The 20,536-nt window shown below is 35.8% G+C and overlaps 1 protein-coding gene across 1 annotated transcript; it reads right to left on the bottom strand.

The window, feature by feature from the left end:
• Nucleotides 1-7,184: 7,184 nt before the first annotated feature.
• LOC128105427 (60S acidic ribosomal protein P0-like) lies at nt 7,185-8,265 on the bottom strand. The gene is given in 2 exon segments (XM_052730575.1): nt 7,185-7,573; nt 7,575-8,265. Coding segments are annotated over 2 exon segments (951 nt in total). The 5' UTR covers nt 8,201-8,265; the 3' UTR covers nt 7,185-7,248.
• Nucleotides 8,266-20,536: the final 12,271 nt, after the last annotated feature.

Raw genomic sequence — 20,536 nt, 5'->3', positions numbered from 1 at the left:
ACACAAAAAGATACCATAATTTGTGTTAAGAGATAGTCTACAGAATGGGAAAAGTATTTATCAATTTTGTATCTGACAAAAGATTAGTATCTTGAATATGCAAGGAATTCAAAAAAATCTAAACATGAAGAAATTCTTCTTTCTGATATATCTAGATACCCACTCGAGTGTTTCCATTATGCTTTACACCACTATTTCCTTCATTTAAAACTCTTTCTTTTTACTTGAACGTCACCTATAGTTCACAAAACAGTCATTTATGTACTAGTATCTTTTTCACACTGATTATCATTTTATGATCATTACCTCTTCATTGATACTTAGAGTGATTTTTTTCCAACATGCTAACGATGCTTCTCACTTTATTTTATTTTGTTTTCTTATATCTATTGTTTCTGTTCCAATTGTTGTTCCTATTATCTTTCCTGTTCCAACTCATAATGGCTTTTTACTCTCTTTCTTTGAAATCTATAATTATCATTCATTTGAGCAGTGAAATTTATATCATTTTACTCATACTTAATCTCTGTAATGTAAATATTTTTTATCTGCATTATAAAAAATATTTTTTTCTGCAGATTTTTTCTACAAATTTGTGGTAAATCCATTACTAGAATATAATATATAACAGATCATATTATTGAATGAAAGTGCATGACACAACAATTTTTTTCTCAATACATCTTCCCAAAGCTAAATTTTTATGAAGTAGTACTAAATTCAGATGATTTCATCACAACACAGAAGGGTTCCAATAATGAATAAACATCTACCAAAGATCATAAGCAATAATTTTTACCAATTATGTATTAAGACTCTCCTATTATGAAAATAATTTTTAATAGACTAAGTGTACATTATTTATGATATTTGAACCTAGAAGGTTTAAATAAGTCATTAAATAAAACAGCTTACTGCTTGACTATATGAAAACTAGTAAAATCTGGTGACTATACATCATAATGACACAAAATGTATAATACACTAGTCTACTAGATAAACTGGTTTCTTACACACTTCCTAGTTATATGTTGGGATTTCTCAATGCTGTGTCTTTCAAGACTATTAATTACAACACTATGCTGGGTACTTAAAAAAATTTATTTATTTTATGCTACATAATTTTGACTGTCAACTTCACACAATCTAAAATTACCTAGGAGGAAAATCTTAATGAGGAGTCATCTAAATAAAGTTGGCCACTGAGCATGTGTTAGAGAGATCCTCTTGATTGCTAATTGAGATGGGGTGAGCTACCCACTGTGAGCAACAGTTTCCTATGTTAAGTAGCCTGGACTGGACAAGAGAGAAGATATGTAGCTGAGAACAAACAAGGAAACAAGTGAAAATATATTTAACTCTTTCTTTGTTCTTAACTGTGGATGTGATGTGGCCAGTGACTGCAGTTTCTAATTTGACGTCCTCAAAATGATTGACTTTAACTTGAAACTGTAATCCAAATAAACCCTTTCTCTCCAAAGTGTTTAAATTAGGTGTTTTATAACAGTGACAGACACAGAAGTAGGCTAAAGCAGACTTAATAATATAAAAAATTTTCTGTTCTCACAATATGTATAGTCATCACTTCAATGCCTTCAATACATATTTTGCATCACTTATTATGCAAGGAAATTATTTTATGCAGTTATTAAGAAACACTATAAATTGAAGCAATAAAAAAAACAAGCTATAACCTTGTCTGTGCTTCAGAAGATACTGAACAGCATAGCAATCACTGAACCATGAATGTCTAGACTTCCATGCTTGTTGACTAATGACATTAACAAAATGTGTTAATTTACAACTGCCTCTCTTACAGTGACTTTGATACATAAACAGAAACCTTTGTTTATACTGCTAGAGCACACATAGCAAAACTTGTAAATATCAAATGACATTTGAGAAATTATTATAATGAAAATGATAAAACATTGATGGAAGAAAGCAGAGTAGATGCAAACCTTTTGAACAACATACAGTGTTCAGGATTTGGAAAATATCAATATTGTTTAAATGCCCATATTTAAGGAAATCTAAAAATTATTCTGATGCTCTCCCTAAAGATCCATGATATACTTCAAATAACTGTAACTATCAAAGCTAAATGTTATATAGAATCCTCAGAACCTCAAATAGCCAAAGCCTCCATAAGAAAAGAGAGCAAGCCGGGCGGTGGTGGCGCACGCCTTTAATCCCAGCACTCGGGAGGCAGAGCCAGGTGGATCTCTGTGAGTTCGAGGCCAGCCTGGGCTACCAAGTGAGTTCCAGGAAAAGGTGCAAAGCTACACTGAGAAACCCTGTCTCGAAAAACCAAAAAAAAAAAAAAAGAAAAAAGAAAAGAGAGCAAATCAGGAGGTAATCATACCTGTTTCAAAATTGAGTACAGAGTTTACAGTGTGAAAAACACCATGGTATGGGATAAATACAGACACTTTGATAAATAGGAAGCCAGGAAATAAACTCATGAATCTAGAGACAACTGATTTCACTGCAAATGTTTTCAGAATTTTAAATAAAGAAAATTATATTCTTTGCAGTAAATAAAATGGGAAAATTAAATACACATTAAAAAAAACAGAAACTTCACACTTCCTATCACCAGTAAACAATATCAACTCAAAGTGAGGCAAAGACTTAAATGTAATCCCTAAAATCATAAAATTCTGAAAAGAAAATGCCAAAGAAATTCCTTAACATGGTGGAATAAGTGAAGTTTTTTTTTTTTTTTTTTTCATATCCTAACAGCATAAGATACAAAAGCCAAGACAATCAAGTGGGACTTTATTAAAATAAAAATCCACTGATCAGTAAAGATAATAATCTACAGACTGAAGAAACAATCTGTAGTATAGAAGAAACTATTTATACACTATATCTGATGTGGGGTTGATATTTAAAGTATATGAGAAACCCCAAAACCTCAGTAGCAGAAACAGTATATAATCCAGTTGAAAAATAGGGAAGAAATACAAATTTTTCTCAAAAGGAGATGTAAAATCATCCAACAAATATGTTTAAAAAATAAACCTAAATACCACTAGTCACTATGGATATATAAATCAAGATTAAAATGATACATCACTTAACTCAAGGAGAGTAACAATCATCAAAAAGCCTGACAATGAATGCTGATGAGAATGTGAAGGAAGAAAGACATTTGTACACTGTAAAAATGTGAGTTAGTAAACATATTATAGCAATTTGGGTGAAAATTCATTATAAAACTAAAAACAGAATTATATTACACTTGTAGGCATATATCCAAATGAAAGTCACAATGTCAAACACTTGCTTGTACTCCACCTTCACTTCATCACGTTTAACAATCACCAAACATAGAAATAACACAAGTGCCTGTCTACTGATGGATACATAAAAGATACATGCTTTGTGTTCACAATGGGATGCTATTTATAAAAATTGCACAAGGCTATTTACAACTAAGAAGTTAACAGTGGAGTTCATTATTTAAAATGAAAGACATGTTGTCTTTCATACATTGAGTCTAAAACCATTTCTCTTATAAAAGTTGAGAGTTAAATGATAACAGTCAAAGTCTGGATAGTGTTGTGAAAATTCAAAGTAAGGAACTAAAGCAAAGTGAGAATTGCATGGAATCGTGGGGTACAGTTTCACAGTTGTGTAACTATGGGTTGCAAAATCTAGATCAATGGGTTTTCAGTTTTCAACAATAAGGGATGACAAATGCTTGACAAGATCAGGGTATTTTGACTGATTTAAATGTTACAGAAGAGATATATACATTCAATATTATCTGTAGACTTTTTTAGTGCAGAATATTGTGGATTCTGTAATCAGAAATGCTATGGTAAAGTCAGTCAGTGCTCTCATTAGGTAGATTCTCATGAACATTCATTGCAATTATTTTTGTTATTTAAAATTTGAAAACAATATTAGAACAGAATAAGTGGAAAAGTTAAAATCATGAAATATATATTGATAAATAAAAAGTAGAAGATAATATTGACAGTACCACTCCATTCAGTAGTTGGATCCATGAGACTCAAAAATGTGTCCACAGAAAATTGTAAAAATTACAGTATTTTTATGAGCTTTTTTTTCAACAAAGAAGATATGATTTCAAACTTTTTTCTATTTGTATTTTCCTTCATTGAAGTTACATTTTGTATGATGCAAAAGGATAGTTTAAAACCAATTTCAAAACATGACTTAATAGAATGGATGAAAATAAGCACAAAAGTATTATCAGAGTTCACTTCCTCTGTATATATATATATATATATATATATATATATATATATATATATATATATATATATATAATATATATAGTGTGTGTATGCAGTGTCTTAATGAAAATGGTATCTAGGCCAGGGAGACAGCCCAGTGAGTAAAGGAGATTACTGCTAAACCTGGAGATTGCTGCTAAACCTGAAGAGGTGAAGTTAATTCCCAGCATCTAAATTGTGGAAGGAGAGGATTGACTCCCTCCCTCCCCCCCCTCTCATACACACACTCACACACACACACATACACACACACACACAGACACACACACACAGACCTACACAGACATACATACATGGAAGAAAGAAAGAAAGAGAGAGAGAGAGAAAAGAGAGAGAGAGAGAGAGAGAGAGAGAGAGAGAGAGAGAGGGAGGGAGGGAGGGAGGGAGGGAGGGAGGGAGGGAGGGAGGAAGGAAGGAAGGAAGGAAGGAAGGAAGGAAGGAAGGAAGGCAGAAAGAAATGTTAAAAAACAAAAATGGTACTGGGAACTGCCATGTATAGCTATTTTTCTTTAAGTTACAAAACTTTGAATATTTCATACTATTATGCTTTCATCTTTGAGAAAAATGAGTTAAAATGATTAATTAGTTATATATAATATTAATTGTCTTAGATCAGATTGGATTTTAGCCCTTTACTAGAGAGACCGTGGAATATATTTCCCCAAGAAGGTGATGTGATAGAGGAAGAAAACCCCTTTTCTTCTGGAATCTAAAACAAGATCAAAGATTCTAAAGGACAAGAAAACAATACTTAAAAGCATCTACTGCCACAAAATAATATGCATACAAGACATTGGCCATGTCACTTACCTTCTAGAGGTTCAAACACTGCTCTAGATGACAAACCACAAATACCCTGTGAAGAATACTTTCAGAGGAAACAAGTTTGGCCACTATGGCATTGATATAGATATGATAGGATGAAAGGGTAGATTATTGAATCTACTTTTAAAGCGCAACAACTTGCTTAAAATGTTTTAATTGGCTATAGATTTTAGTTTATTGAAAATTTAAAGTTAATTTTGTTATACTGAATGTATATTTCTACTCTTGTTTAAGGTATTACGTTTGTGCAGCTCATTTGAAATTGTAATAAATTGTAATGTATGATTAAGAAATGCAGATTATTAGTCATCTATGATAGCCAAACTCATAGTCACATTAGTTAAGTTTTCTAGGTAAACATAGATATGTTTCAATTAGGTAGGTAATCTTCAAACACTTCAAAGACCTACAGAATATAGCATTTAAAATATTTTTAAGAACTTAAACTTTTCTGGATAGTGACATACGTCTGCTGGCAGTACCCATTTACTTTACAGAGGAAGATGGGCATTGAAGACACTCTACATGGAGTCTTGTTGGCACAAAATGGCGGTTTGGGCAAGAAACTACTCTTGCCTGGACTGCTTCACAGGATGTTATATAAACTGTACATGCAGGACCCATAGGAAAGTGACAACTGAACTTAGTAAGGCGAGATGGTCCTTGAGGTTCCTGCCTCGCAGAAGAAATTGCCAGACATTCTGCAGGACACAGAGAGAAGCAACTGAGAAACTCTAGGCCTATTGGCTGAAGATGGATGCCCCAATGTTACAGAGGAACTTTGGATGACTGTCCAGGCAGGCAGCTGTCTCTGACATTTCCAGAATTTTGGAAGTTTCTTACAATGCATTTCCTGTTTATTTTGATAATATTATATCCTTCTGAGATCTTTGATGTAGTTGAAGACTAGCTAGTTATAATTTTCCTTGGTTATGATAAAAGACAAATTAAATATGAAACTTTAGACTCATAAACCTGAGATAAATAGGATATTTTCTTTAATTTTGCCAAATACAAATAGACTAGATGTTATAACTGTAATTCTTGCTTGATAACTGTTCTATTACATGTAATTTTACTATGTTAAAGTTAAAATCTTCCTTTTTGATTAGAAGAAAAGGGGAAGTGCTGTGGGATGTCGTTCTGTATGCTGTGAATATGTATTGCTCTGATTGGTTGATAAATAAAATGCTGATTGGCCAGTAGCCAGGCAGGAAATATAGGTGGGGCTAGCAGACAAGGAGAATTCTGGGAAGAGGAAGGGCTGAGTCAAGAGTGGCCAGCCAGATGTAGAGGAATCTAGATGAGGATGTCTAACTGAGAAAAGGTAGCAAGCCATGTGGCTAAATATAGATAAGACTTATGGGTTAATTTAAGTGTAAGAGCCAGTCAGTAATAAGCCTGAGCTAATGGCCAAGCAGTTATAATTAATATAAGCTTCTGAATGATTATTTTATAAGCAGGCCACAAGACTATAGGGGCTTGGCAGGACTGGAGAAACCTTCTGACTACAATAGCATCACAGAAATATTTCTAACTGGCAGGTCTTACCCGAAGAACACCAGAGACAATAGCAAGTTTGTGTTTATTGTAGACATTATGGCCAAGGAGAAAGAATAGTATGGAATTCTATATGCTATTCAGTGGTCAAGTTCAGTGGACTGTAAGGATGTAGAGAAGAAACCATGATTGAATTTATTGTGATACAATGAGTAAGGCCAACAAAATGCAACCACTTAAAATTATTCTAAGGAGTTAATACTAAGGGCTGACAACTCCTGAGCATGGAGCATGGTTGATATACCCAGTGACAGTCCATTGAAGAAAATTTATTTTCTTTCTTCTGGGGCCTATTAACTGAGAATAACTAGTCTCGGGGTAGTCTTTGTGAGTGCTTTCCCTCTCCTGTGATGTCTTGAGCTTGTTCAGGTCTTACGCATGCTATCACAATCTCTGTGAATGCATATGTGCTTCTTCCCTTGTTGTGTCTGGAAAACAGTTTCCTTGGAGATCTTTACCACTTTGGTTCTTACAGCTTTCCTCCTCCTCTTCCATGTAGATTCCTGAACTTTTTTTTTTTTTTTTTAACAGAAGTAGCTTTTATTTCCATGTTTCTCAAATTAAGCTGGCTGAGTTGGTTGTTTTGAGGGGATTAGTCAAAGAGACCAAATCCCATATCCTCATCTGATTCCTCCGACTCTTCCTTGCCTTCAGCCTTGGCTGGGGCTGCAGCAGCAGCAGGAGCAGCATTGGTGGTGGCGGCCATAGGGGCAGCAGCCGCAAATGCAGATGGATCAGCCAAGAAGGCCTTGACCTTTTCATCAAGTGGGAAGGCGTACTCAGTCTCCACAGACAAAGCCAGAACCCGCTTGTACCCATTGATGATAGAGTGTGGCACTGAGGCAACAGTCGGATAACCAATCTGCACACAAACACTGGCAACATTTCGGACACCCTCCAGGAAGCGGGAGTGCAGTCTGCTCTGTGATGTCGAGCACTTCCGGGTTGTAAATGCTGCCTTTGTTGAACACCTGCTGGATGATCAGCCCGAAGGAGAAAGGCGAGATGTTCAGCATGTTCAGCAGTGTGGCCTCACTGGCACCTACTTTGTCTCCAGTCTTTATCAGCTGCACATCACTCAGAATTTCAATGGTGCCCCTGGAGATTTTAGTGGTGATGCCCAAAGCCTGGAAGAAGGAGGTCTTCTCAGGCCCCAGACCAGTGTTCTGGGCTGGCACAGTGACCTCACACGGGGCAATGGCACCAGCACTGGCAGCAGCCGGCACCTTATTGGCCAGCAGCCTGTCCCTAATCTCAGTGAGGTCCTCCTTGGTGAACACAAAGCCCACATTACCCCGGATATGAGGCAACAGTTTCTCCAGAGCTGGGTTGTTCTCCAGGTGCCCCCGGATGGCCTTGCGCATCGTGGTGTTCTTGCCCATCAGCACCACAGCCTTCCCTCGCAGGGACATGCGGATCTGCTGCATCTGCTTGGAGCCCACATTGTCTGCTCCCACGATGAAGCATTTTGGGTAATCATCCAAAAGTTGGATGATCTTAAGGAAGTAGTTGGACTTCCAGGTCGCCCTGTCTTCCCTGGGCATCACGGCGGTGCGTCAGGGATTGCCACGCAGGGTTTAAAGACGATGTCACTCCAATGAGGACGCCTGGCGAGCAGATTCCTGAACTTTGAGGTAAGGGATATAGTATAGACATCACATTTAAAGAAGCACTTTCTAACATCTATTCTCTCCATATTGACCACCTGTGAGTTTCTCTGGTGATTTCCACTTATTGAAATAAGAAGCATCCCTGATGAGGATTGCATTGATCTATGAATTGGGAGTCATCATGTCATTAGGAGTCATTTTATTGCTATGTTCATTTAGCAAAATAATAGTAGTAGGCATTCCTCTAGACCTATTCCCTATGGATACCCTAGTTCTTGGTTTCACTGACAATGTCATATATGTGTTTCGTCATATGGAAGGGACATTAAATCCAATTTTGAAATTGTTTGGAATGAAAATTCAGAGAGTTGTGAAACCCAATCCCAATAGATACATCTATCAAACACACCTACTCCTAAGGTTCAGGGAACATTGTGGAAGCAGGGGAAAAAAGATTGTAAGAGTTAGAAGATCATGGAGTTTGCTGTGAGATTGTGCCTCTTAGTAATGTCAGAAGCTGCAGCCTTAAAGTTTCACCAACATGACTGCCCAAATGTGAACTGAATAAGGATAACACAATAGATATGCTAAAGTGGATAAGAAAAAGTCCATGAGACCTCAACCTCACATAAAGAACCACAGGCAAGTGAGGAACATTGAGAGGACATTAAATGGGCTGAAAATGTTATATTTAGTCATACATATATATGTACATATATTCATGAAATAACAGTTAATGAAAGAAGAGGAGATTAATTTGAAAGTGGTCAAGGGTGTATGTGAAGTTTTGGAGGAAGGAAAGGGAAAGGAGAAACATTCTAATCATACTATAATCTCAAAAATGAAAAAAAAAATTTAAGTGTGTAGTGATTCTCAGAACATTTGAACTACAATCGAACCAGGGGTATAACACGAAGGCAGATTGTTATAGCAGTCTGCAGCATTAGTAGCTGCGTGAGATTGATGATTCTTTATTTTCTTATAGTAGTGCTATATAAGCTAGCTATAGTGGTGAAACTTCCAGTTTAACTACCAGCTATACTTTTCCATGTTTTATTACATGTTCTGTAAACAGTAATAGAATTGTGGTTGTATAATCAGCAATAGGAATGTTGTGTTAACAGCAATAGGATCTTGTTAAGGTGGGGAGTGTAATTATTTATTTTATTATTAATCAAATTAATTGATTTAATTGCCAACAGCATTGGAAATTTCTCAAAATATTTGGAAAATCTGAAGAATGTCATTTATATATATATATATATATATATATATATACACATATATAGATAGATAGATAGATAGATAGATAGATAGATAGATAGATATATCAGGAAGATTCTAGAGTGCCAGGTTTTCATATGGCTTTTACTTTTTGTTATTATTCATGATTTTTGAGATCATAATATAAATACATACTTTTCTTCTTACCTTTCCTTCCTTCAAATCCTCTTATACACACATACACACAAACACAAACACACATACATGCAAATGCACATTTACATATATGCATATATGTAATCTGTTTCCTAATGTTTTCAGCATCTCCTCCATGTCCTTTTAAAAACAGCATTAGTGTTAGCTAACTTCCCCATTATGAACCTTCTACCCTGCCCCCTAAATAGTAATTTCAAAATGTTAGCAAGCATAACACTAAAATCTATCATGACATATGTTCAATATGTTATGAAATATTTATCAGGGTCTTTCATTCAAACTAGTGATTGAAAATAACAATATAGCTGATCTTCTATAAGAACAGCTTAAGGATGAAAGTTTTTCATTCTTATGATAAGTTACAATGTAGATTTTTTTCTTCCACCTTTGGGGACAGGTGATTAATACTGTTTGTCAACTTTGATATTCCTCTATGTCTCATTGTTTGATTTTCACCTAACCCAGACCATTAAAGTATATTGCATAAATAAATGTCATGGGTATCACTGTGTATAGTGACAAAAATTTCAGCATCAAGTTTAAATTTATCCCTCAACAACTGATCAAACTAGAGCAGAAAAAAATCAATCACTTTACTTCTTCTATATAATGCTGTCAACAACCTTAACCTACCAATTTCAGAGCACAGCTGTGAAATACTCATTCTTTTCAATTTTACATGATAGACAATGTTCTGAGTCACAAAACCAAAAGGAATTTCTAAATATAAAATGGTTTACATTATACAGAGTATGACCTCAGACTAGAAGCCACTGAATCAGAATGAGAACCATAATAAGCTCCACTTATCAGAAACCAAAGTCTCTCTTTCTCTTTCTCTCACTCTCCTCTCTCTCTCTCTCTCTCTCTCTCTCTCTCTCTCTCTCTCTCTCTCTCTCTCTCACACACACACACACACACACACACACACACACACACACACACACACCAGAAAGACAGAACAGAAGGCAGGAAAGGAGAGAAAGAAAATATCTAGAAATAAGTCATTTCTGAATAACCCAATAATCAATGAGGAAATGGCAAGGAAATTAGAAAATAAAGTTATGTTAATGAAAACTCAAGAAAGAGGTGTGACTTTGTCTTTTGTGAAAACTGTACCCATTGTTTGGGTGTGCACTATCTTTGTCCTAAGCATCTCTCTTTCACTTAGTGCCTTAATCATTAAATCTATTTTTAAAACTCAATAGTAATGAACTACAATTGTCCTTTATAGAAAATAAAATGTATCACAAATGATCAGGCATAGTTAACTATGTGTTCTGTAAAAGAACTAAATGCCAGCTGTGATGTGTATACCGTAAATTAGTCCACAGAAACTCTTTCTTCCATTTCATCTTGACCTTTATAGTTTTGACAGGCTGGAAGCTTTTTTTTTTTTTTTTTTTTTTTTTTGGTTTTTCGAGACAGGGTTTCTCTGTGTAGCTTTGCACCTCTCCTGGAACTCACTTGGTAGCCCAGGCTGGCCTCGAACTCACAGAGATCCGCCTGGCTCTGCCTCCCGAGTGCTGGGGGCTGGAAGCTTTTTGATGCTATAACTGAATTTTGTTTTTATACTACCTAGATTTTCTAATTCTCCAAGGCCATTTGTTTATGAGTAGCTGACCAATTGTTTCTAAAAGTAGAAGTGTGAATGATCAAATTTTAAATATTTTTAAATAACCTCATTAGAAATATTTATATTTGTAGTGAAAAACACAGGTCAATTAAGATGAATTTTATAACAATTCAGAAATCATTAGAACAGCCTTTGGATTGATATTTTATTCTCTCTTTATTAATGTATGTATATGAGTACTTCACCCACATGCATGTCTGTGCACTACATATATGTCTGGTGCCTGATGCCTTTGGCTATTTTGGAAATCAGCTTACAAATTGTTGTAAGCTGTCATGTGGGTTCTAGTAATTGAACCAGTTCTTTTGGAAGAGAATATAGTACTTTAATTTTTGAACTTTCTCTCCAGACCACAATAATTTACTGTCTTAAGATATTTTTTTTCTTCATAAAAGTTTCTATCGAGGAAGGCTACAGAGGGCAAAGGACACATTTAACATTAAGACAGAAAGAAAACTACTTGGGAAGCAAATGAAAGGGGAGAGTGGTGTGTGTGTGGGGGGGATCACCAAAGCCAAATATTGCCTGTAAATGACATACTAAGGTGTAAGTAATTGTCATCTGAGAACTGCAATAAGATCCACTATTCACAGGTAGCACCCCATCAGTCCCATAGTCCCACACATCAGCCATCTGTGAATCTGAGTTCTGAACCAGTATATGTGCCACAGCACACACCAACTAGTTATATGGACTTTTAACGATGTGGTCAGAGACTGCACATTTGTTTGCCAAGGTCACTTCTGAAACTCTATTCACACATCTTCACTGAGATCCCCAGACTAAACTTCAAGCACCATTCAACTTATCCAAAATCTGCCAAGTTAAGGTAAAACAAATATAGAGCCAAAAAATCTATTCATAAATATAGCAGTTATCTTAAATGATCTTATTAATTAAAACAAATCTGAAGCCAGATATTGGGGTGAATGCTGGGAGATCAGAGAAGCAGAACAAACCACAGCTACCTCACCTCACCAGTTCCTCAGATGATCCTGTTTCCTCAGACTGGAAGCCTCTGAGTCCTTATCCAAATGAATCTCAGGTGAGCTGCCTTTCGAAAGCCTGAATGCTTAACCAGCCAAAAAGCTTCTAGCTCCTTGTCTTCATGCCTTATATACCTTTCTGCTTTCTACCATCACTCCCTGGGATTAAAGGCACACTTTCTGGGCTTAAAGGCATATGAGTCACCATGCCTAGCTGTTTCCAGTGTGGCCTTGAACTCAGAGATCCAGACAGATTTCAGTTTCGGGAATGCTAGGATTAAAGGCATGAGTGCCACCATTTTCTGGCCTCTGTGTCTATCTAGTGGTTGTTCTGTTCTCTGACCCCAGATAAGTTTATTAGGGTACACAATATTTTGGGGAACACAATACCGCGATATTTCCCCTTCTTTTTCTAAAATTAAAAAAAAGCTTATAACTAATACAAGAAAAACTATCCAATATGTATATACAATATATACAGTTAAGAATTACATTAACTATGTCTAGTCCACCAACATTTGACAGATTCAGACAAAAAACTTCATTATACATATTAACAATGTCCAGTCCAGTAACATTTGATAAACTCAGACAAAAAAATTTCATTACTTATCCTATTTAAAACAAGTAGTTCCTTTTTAAAAGTAGATTCAAAAATTGACCTTTTTATCTTATCATATTCATATTCTCTCTTTTTTCTTTTCATAAAAGTTTCAATAATCTACCTTTTGTCATTTTTATATCGTCCCCTTTTTCTTTTTAGTGTAGATTCAATGATCTGCCCATTTATCCTATTATTTCTTTATCTTTTTTCTCAGAGTAGATTCAATGATCTACCTCATATCTATATTCTCTTTTTTCCTTTTCTTTCTTTCTTTTTTTTCAAACATAAACTCTGAATCTAATTTCCTTGTTCAGTTTTTTCCTGACCATTAACAATTATCAACTTGTAACCAACCATCATAAACAATGACAATATCCATAACTCATTAAACGACCAAAAACCTTCCATCCCACCTCTTGGGAATGTGGGCATCATTTTCTTAAAATTACTTACTGCTTTCTTGGGGTGAAGACATCTTTAGGGGATCCCGAAAAGAAAATTTTTGGGTTAATTGTCAAGTCCTGTATCATTTGTCCAGTCGCTGCATAATGAGAAATTGCAGGGTTTGTTTCAAGTCCTTGTTCAAGTAGCCTGTCAGGCTGGATCATCTCAGCTAGCCATCTCAAAATTGTCCTGAGTAGTTTGTAGTCCAAAGTCGGTATTTTGGTGGTGTTAATCAGCTTAATGGCTTTATCATAGTCCATGTGGAATCTTCTTTGTGGGGTCCCATGATCCAGATTTCAATGTTAGGCGTGGTCATGGTTCCCTGCAGTTTTTTGTTGTTGTTGTTTTGTTTTGTTTTGTTTTTTGCCTCTTCTGTGGTTTGGAGTAATCACAGTCTGATAAATGTCTGTCTCTCAGAACCATGAACTTTCTTCCCTAGAAGAGAAAATCTTCACAACACTTTCTCCCCACCATTTGTCTTGCCAAACTTTTCCAAACTGACCTTTGCTGATGCTTTCTTGTAACACGATGGTCCTGGCAATTCTTCTCTGAACAAACAGCAGTTAACCATTTGTCCCAGGTAACAGCATCACTGCAGTCACTGACATGATGAGAGGCAGCTGGCAACTCGGATTAGCAGCCATTGCCTCCACAGTCCCACCGCCACTGTTTGTGGCTGGGCCCCAGCAGAAGCTTCTCCTTACCAAGCGTCCTAGACTGGCCTCAAACTTGGGATCCTCCTGCCTCTGCCTCCTTCAGTAAATCCTACTTGCTTGCGCCACCACAACTGGCAAAGTGTAGCTTGGATCTGAGCGGGGGCCTGAAAGGCCACAGGCAAGTAGCTTTTTTCAAGAATATGTACCACGAACGTTGGGCGCCAGATGTAGCATGAATCTTAAAGGTACTTATTAATAAAATCAAACCTGAGGCCAGGTATTGGGGTGAATGCTGGAAGATCAGAGAAGCAGAACAAGTTACAGCTACCTCACATAAAGATAGGACAGATAGACTAACCAATGACCTAAGCTTTGATACTCAGGCCACATCTCACACACACACACACACAAAAAAAAAAAAAACATATGCACACACACACACACACACACACACACACACACACACACACATACCCCACTTTACAATCTAAATCTGAAACAATATGTCTCCTCAAATAATAAGTATACTCATAGTTATGTTCACCGAGGAAAACAACTTCGATCGTACGTAATACAATGAATTCAAATAGTTGTGATACACACACACACACACACACACACACACACACACACACACACACTATATATATATATATATATTTTTTTTTTTCAAAGTTTTTCAAAGTACCCAAAGAGGATATAATACAGGCCAAGAAAACAGAATAGAATGAGGAAGAGAATGCAGGAGATGAAAATAGAAGTCAAAAAAATCATGGCTATTCCAAAGAAAGTCCAAACCAGAATTCTCACTACTGTGGGAGAAAAGTAATCAGCAGTCCAGTCCAGTAGTGAGTCCTGAGAACCACGATAATGACCTCCCTGACAATGGAATGAATAAAAAATTTCTTAATAAAAAAATACAAAAAAAAAGAATTATCCATTGTTGTAATAATGCTAACAGTGCTATGGAAGTAACACAACAATTTCCAACAAGGTTTAAGGCCTACCACCACCCAAGGTAGCACTTCCTAGTGTGTGCTGGGCCCTCCGTCTCATGTCAACTACCAATCAAGTGATCTACAGTCTTGACCACAGGCCATTGTGGTGAGGGCATTTTCTTAATTGACATTCCAACTTCCCAAATGGCTAGCTCGTGTAAAGTTTACATAAAACTAGCAAAACACAAGCACATAGTATTAAAATGCTTTCTAAATACTTACCTTTATACCCAGACATTTATGAAGTTCTCAAACTTCAACAGAGATATTTCTTTTATCAGCAGATGATGGTTAAGACAGACTCACAACCAATTAAATTTTAGCTTAAAGAAAGCTTGACCAGCCTTAATGAAGTCGAGGGGCTTGGGCCTGCCTCAACTTGGTATGCCAGACTTTGTTGACTCCCCAAGGGAGGCCTTACCCCCTCTGAGGAGTGGATGGGGGAGGAGGGAGATGAGGATGGGGGGAGCAGGAGAAGGGAAGGGAAGGAGAACTATGATTGGAATGTAAAATGAAAAAAATTAAATTAAAAAAGAAAGAAAGATTATGGAGTAATCAGTACTCCATGGGCCATCCACATCCTGAGCCTTTCCCCAAGGCTCAGCTATACTCACAGAAGAGGTGTGGAAAGATTGTAAAGAAGGAGAAAGAATGCTGCGAAAAATTTTTCAAGGCATGACAGGAGTGCTAACCACAGGGCCTCCCAGGGGCTATGACTGCATGCACAAAAATCATAAAGTCTCAACCCTAAGTGAGGAGATTCGGCAGGTAATGGCTTTCAGAAGAACGGTATCAGCTTTCTTCATGATATGACCCTCACACACTGCCATTCTTACAATGAATGACACTACAGCCAGGTGCATCCCGGAAGGACTGTGTAGACTGAGTGGCTGTGAAAAAGGCTATTTGAACTTGAGAGGAGATTGTTAAGTGAGATGTGGGAGAAGTTGAAGATAAAGAAAAGAAGATTTGATCAGAACACATTGGATGCATGTATAAATTTCTCAAACATTAAATTTAAGATAAAATTAGAATATGAATTCAAAAAGTTTGTATTCTGATAAAGAAATGTTTTTTTGTTTTTGGTTTTGTTTTTTTTACAATAAATCATTAAGCAATTGAAAGTTTCCAGGTGAACCGAAATGGCAACACACAAAGGCAGCAAATAGAAATGCCAATTATTTTATAATAATTCTGTCTTCACTTAGAATTAATATAATAAAATATGCATAGAATTACTACAGTAATTTATACACTTTAAGCAGCCACAATTGTAATTTTAAATAATTCCTTAGCAAATGCATACTAGTTTCTTTAAACTAATTAAAATTTTGTGAAAATAAGCATTGTTTCTTGATAACTTAGTTATAATTCTAATTAACAAAAACAACAGGGGCTATACATGAAAGTTATTATGGGAAACTTGATAATTACCCTAATTCTCAAGTTACAAATTCACTATAAATATATTCAGTAATTACAATGTGCTTCTGTCTCATTGTCTCATCAGGATTCAATTAGCTTTCAAGAAATTTTATAACTTTATTATAACTTAAAGAAAAAATTTGTAAACTCTTGTTCTAGAATATTCTATGTCTCAAAGTTGATGTCATCCTTTGAAGACAAATCTGTAACAGAAGCTTGAAATTAGCTTCAAGTTATTTAGTTTATAATTGTATCACAAAATTGAGTTTCTCTGATCATTATATTCAAATTGCCATCTTAAAAGAGCCTTTATTCCTTTATCTAGGCATTTGGAAAACAATCTATTCATTCATTCATTCATTCATTAATTCATTCATTCATTATTTAATTGTGACAGTATTTCATTTAGTCCAGGCTAACTTCAAACTTGCTGTTCACCTGAATATGGCTTTGAAATTCTAATTCTCAGCCAGACGGCAGTGGCACATGCCTTTATTCCCAGCAGAGCCAGAGGGATCTCCGTGAGTTCGAGGCCAGCCTGGTCTACAGAGCGAGATCCAGTACAGGCACCAAAATACCAAAATTACACAGAGAAACCCTGTCTCAAAAAACAAAAACCAAAAACCAAAAACAAACAAACAAACAAACCAAAAACGAAAAAAGAAAGAAAGAAATTCTAATTCTTTTGCCTCCACCTTCTGAATTCCTAAATCCTTGGACTGCATATGTTGCACTTACTCATTCATAGATGTCATCCTAGATACAATAACCAGGAGATAAAAAGGTACTAGAGGAACATTCTACACATGTAACTTTTTTTAAATCTTCATATGAATGACCAATATTCACAGTTTTACATTTCTCAAACAGTGGCTGAACAAGATTTAGCTTCCTTTACTGGACTGAAGGGAAGGCTGGTAAAGATTGCTGCGTAAATACTAGAGAGAAAATAATGAAATATATTCTTGTAAGGAAAATACTTTATTTCTGGCAAAAAAATGGCTCTCTAAATTTATTATTAATGAAGATTAATCCATTTTTAGCACATAGCCAAAAAGTAAATCTTGCTTGAAATGATGTGTCAAGTTTCAATAGTCATTTTCAATGATTAAATTTCAAGGTAATTTTGTGTAATAGTAGTACAACTTTGAGGCTGAGGACATAGCTCAGTGGATAAAGCACTTTTAGGCTAGCATGAGAGGTAGAGTTTGGATCGACAGGAGCCACATAAACTGTAGCACTTACAATGGCCCACCTGTAACCCGAATATCATGTTCATATACCCACATAAAAAGTAAAAAGAAAATATATCTGTAATAAACACCCTGATTTCATCCAACCATGATTACAACCATGTCCCTCCACCTTCTAGTGTCTTCTTCAATTTCTTTACTCAGTATCAAAACTTTCATTGTAGTGATCTTTGGTTCCACTGGATAGGTTAATTCACAGTTGCTGTTTCCATTTTTTGGAAGGGAGTTGTGTTTGTGTATCTAATGTGAATTGAATTATTTCCATTTTCACTGTGCTTGTCAGTTGTAAATAGACAGTCTATTGATTTGTGTGTGTTAATTTTATAACCTGCTATTTTGTTGCAAAACCTGATGATAGCATTGTGAGCGCACCTATATAATTTATCAAACACTTTCATAATAATGGATTTTTAAGAAATATAATTGAAAACTTGAGAAAAAGATATGCTTCAGTAGAATAATTAGTAATATATAGAGATGAACAAAACAGTGCTACGGATAAAACTGAATGAATATTTTTGATTTCTTTGACATTGTCATTTAGTATTAAAGCAGTGGAAAGATGGAGGAAATGACAGGAGCAAGTGTCCTTTTATGCTCAAAGTGAATGCTAATGTAAAATTTGTAATATCATAGTAATGTAATTATACCTGTCATATGCTCTCTTTGCTAATATTTATTTACTTTTGTTGGTTTTATTTTGAGACAAGGTCTCAAATGTAGCCTATACTACCTTTGTATTCCTGACCATCCTGTCTCACCTCTCAAGTAATAAGATAGCATGCTTGAATTCATGTCTTCGTCCCCATAGTTAAATGACATTAATAAATGGATTGGGGGACTCAATGTGAAACACAGATAATATTATAGAGAAAAGGCTCTTTCCTTTGTGTTTTCCTTAGTTCATTAATGCTTACTGGATAGCTACTGTATGTTTGACAACAAGTTCTACAAATACAGCAGGATTCCTTGCTCTCATGGTATAAACATAGTGACTGGCAACTGATACAATGGTGGGTATTAAAAACTTATATGAATAAGTTTTTACAAACTTAGAAAATAATGAGTAGTTGCTAGGGTGGCATTAGTTATGGCTGAAGAATAACAATGTCCTAAAAGTGACAGAGCTCAGAATTGAGTCCAGAGAGGTCAGACTGTTAATACCTGATTAAAATCCAGTTTGACAGGGCTAAGTAACACAAAAATGAGCTAAGTGCTTAGAGACACTTATATATGTCTAAACATTAGACAGATTCTAAAAGGCCATAATAAAAAGTCATATTTCCATATCTTTTCAATAATGAAATAAAGTTTGCTCTGCCGATCATGTTTGCATATGCCATTAGTTTATTACATTTTATTATGCAGAATTTGGAAGGTATGAGCTATGCTCCATTAGAGAATTCTATACAGTATATTTACTCTCCTTCCTTCACTCCTCCACCAAAACCTCAGAGATTCACCCATGCCCCATACTTAATGTCTGTCTTTTTTCCCCCCTTCTTAAAGCAATGATCCTGCAGCAGATGTCCTGTTCTTTGGGCGCTTACAAACTTACGACTCTTCTGCTCTGATGTGTCCTCACTGCTAAGTCTAGGCGATGTGTTGTAACTGTTCATTGGGGGCAGTCACCCAACCGTCAGTCAGTCTCTGTATTTTGACTAGTTGTGGCTTTCCATACTTATCTTCATGTGTTATAAAAACAAAATGTCTCTTGGATGAGGTGTGAGAGCTGTACTTACCTGTGGATGTAAGGAAAAATGTTTAAATGCAGGTAAAGATTGTACTGGTTTAGGGAAGGGGCAGTGACATATTTTCCTCTAGATTCTGTGGTCTTACCAGCACAGGTATTTAACTAAATTTACAATGAAAGGATGAAGTCTCTCCTCAGCAAGCTTTAAGTACAATTAGGTCTCTGTTGGCTATCCCTAGGAAATATGTGAGAGTCCTGCATTTTTAGGAATCCTGTTGTACTGGTCATGGTTGGGACCCATGACTTTATATTTAACAGAATAATAAAAGCTGCTCTCTGTTGGCAGCTTACATGGCTTCCTCTGAAACTGGGAGAGCGAATACTCAATGTGGAGTCTTTCAGGTCAGATCCAGAATGATTTCTGGAATTACTGTGTTCAAGGTATGTGGTGTCTTCAGCAATAGGATCTTTCATTTTATGGAAAACACCAAGGGCAATGGTCATAGCCCATATTGCTTTAAACGCCTTTTAGACTCCCCTCGCCAGTAACTTGAAATGAAGTTCCTCTGGCCTGGCATTGGAATTTTCTCAGATAGTCTATGTATTTTGTTTGTGTGGTTGTTGGTTTTGGGGGGAGCATTGTTGTCTTATGCTCCTTCATTTAAACTGTAGATGGATAAATAGATAAGCAATTTATAGATAGATGATAGATGGATATATAGGTAGATGATTGATAGATTATAGATAGATAGATAGATAGATACAGATAGATAGATAGATAGATAGATAGATAGATAGATAGATAGATAGATAGATGGTAGATAAACTTGTGCATATTATTTTCAATTTTAAGTAGCTATAAATAATAAATTTCACTAAGGCTTTTTTTTCAAATACCCTTTATGCTGTTACCCTCACACACATCTTCCCTCTCCCTCTGAATTTCTGTCCCCTCCCTTATCAGATAAATCTCCTCAACCTATTTTTCTATTTGTCCCCTTCATAGCAAATATTCTACTATTCCCCATTCTACAGAGGACTGATCCAGTCCTCTTCCTGTATTTTTTTTAACAACAGGTTAGAAATAACAGTATATCTTTTGAGAATTCACAACATATTTCCTCTTTTTCCCTGA

The sequence above is a fragment of the Peromyscus californicus genome, unplaced genomic scaffold, assembly GCF_007827085.1.
Source record: "Peromyscus californicus insignis strain IS unplaced genomic scaffold, ASM782708v3 Scaffold_9__1_contigs__length_137607984, whole genome shotgun sequence".
Lineage (NCBI taxonomy): Eukaryota > Metazoa > Chordata > Mammalia > Rodentia > Cricetidae > Peromyscus > Peromyscus californicus.
This window is presented reverse-complemented; position numbering and strand designations above follow the sequence as displayed.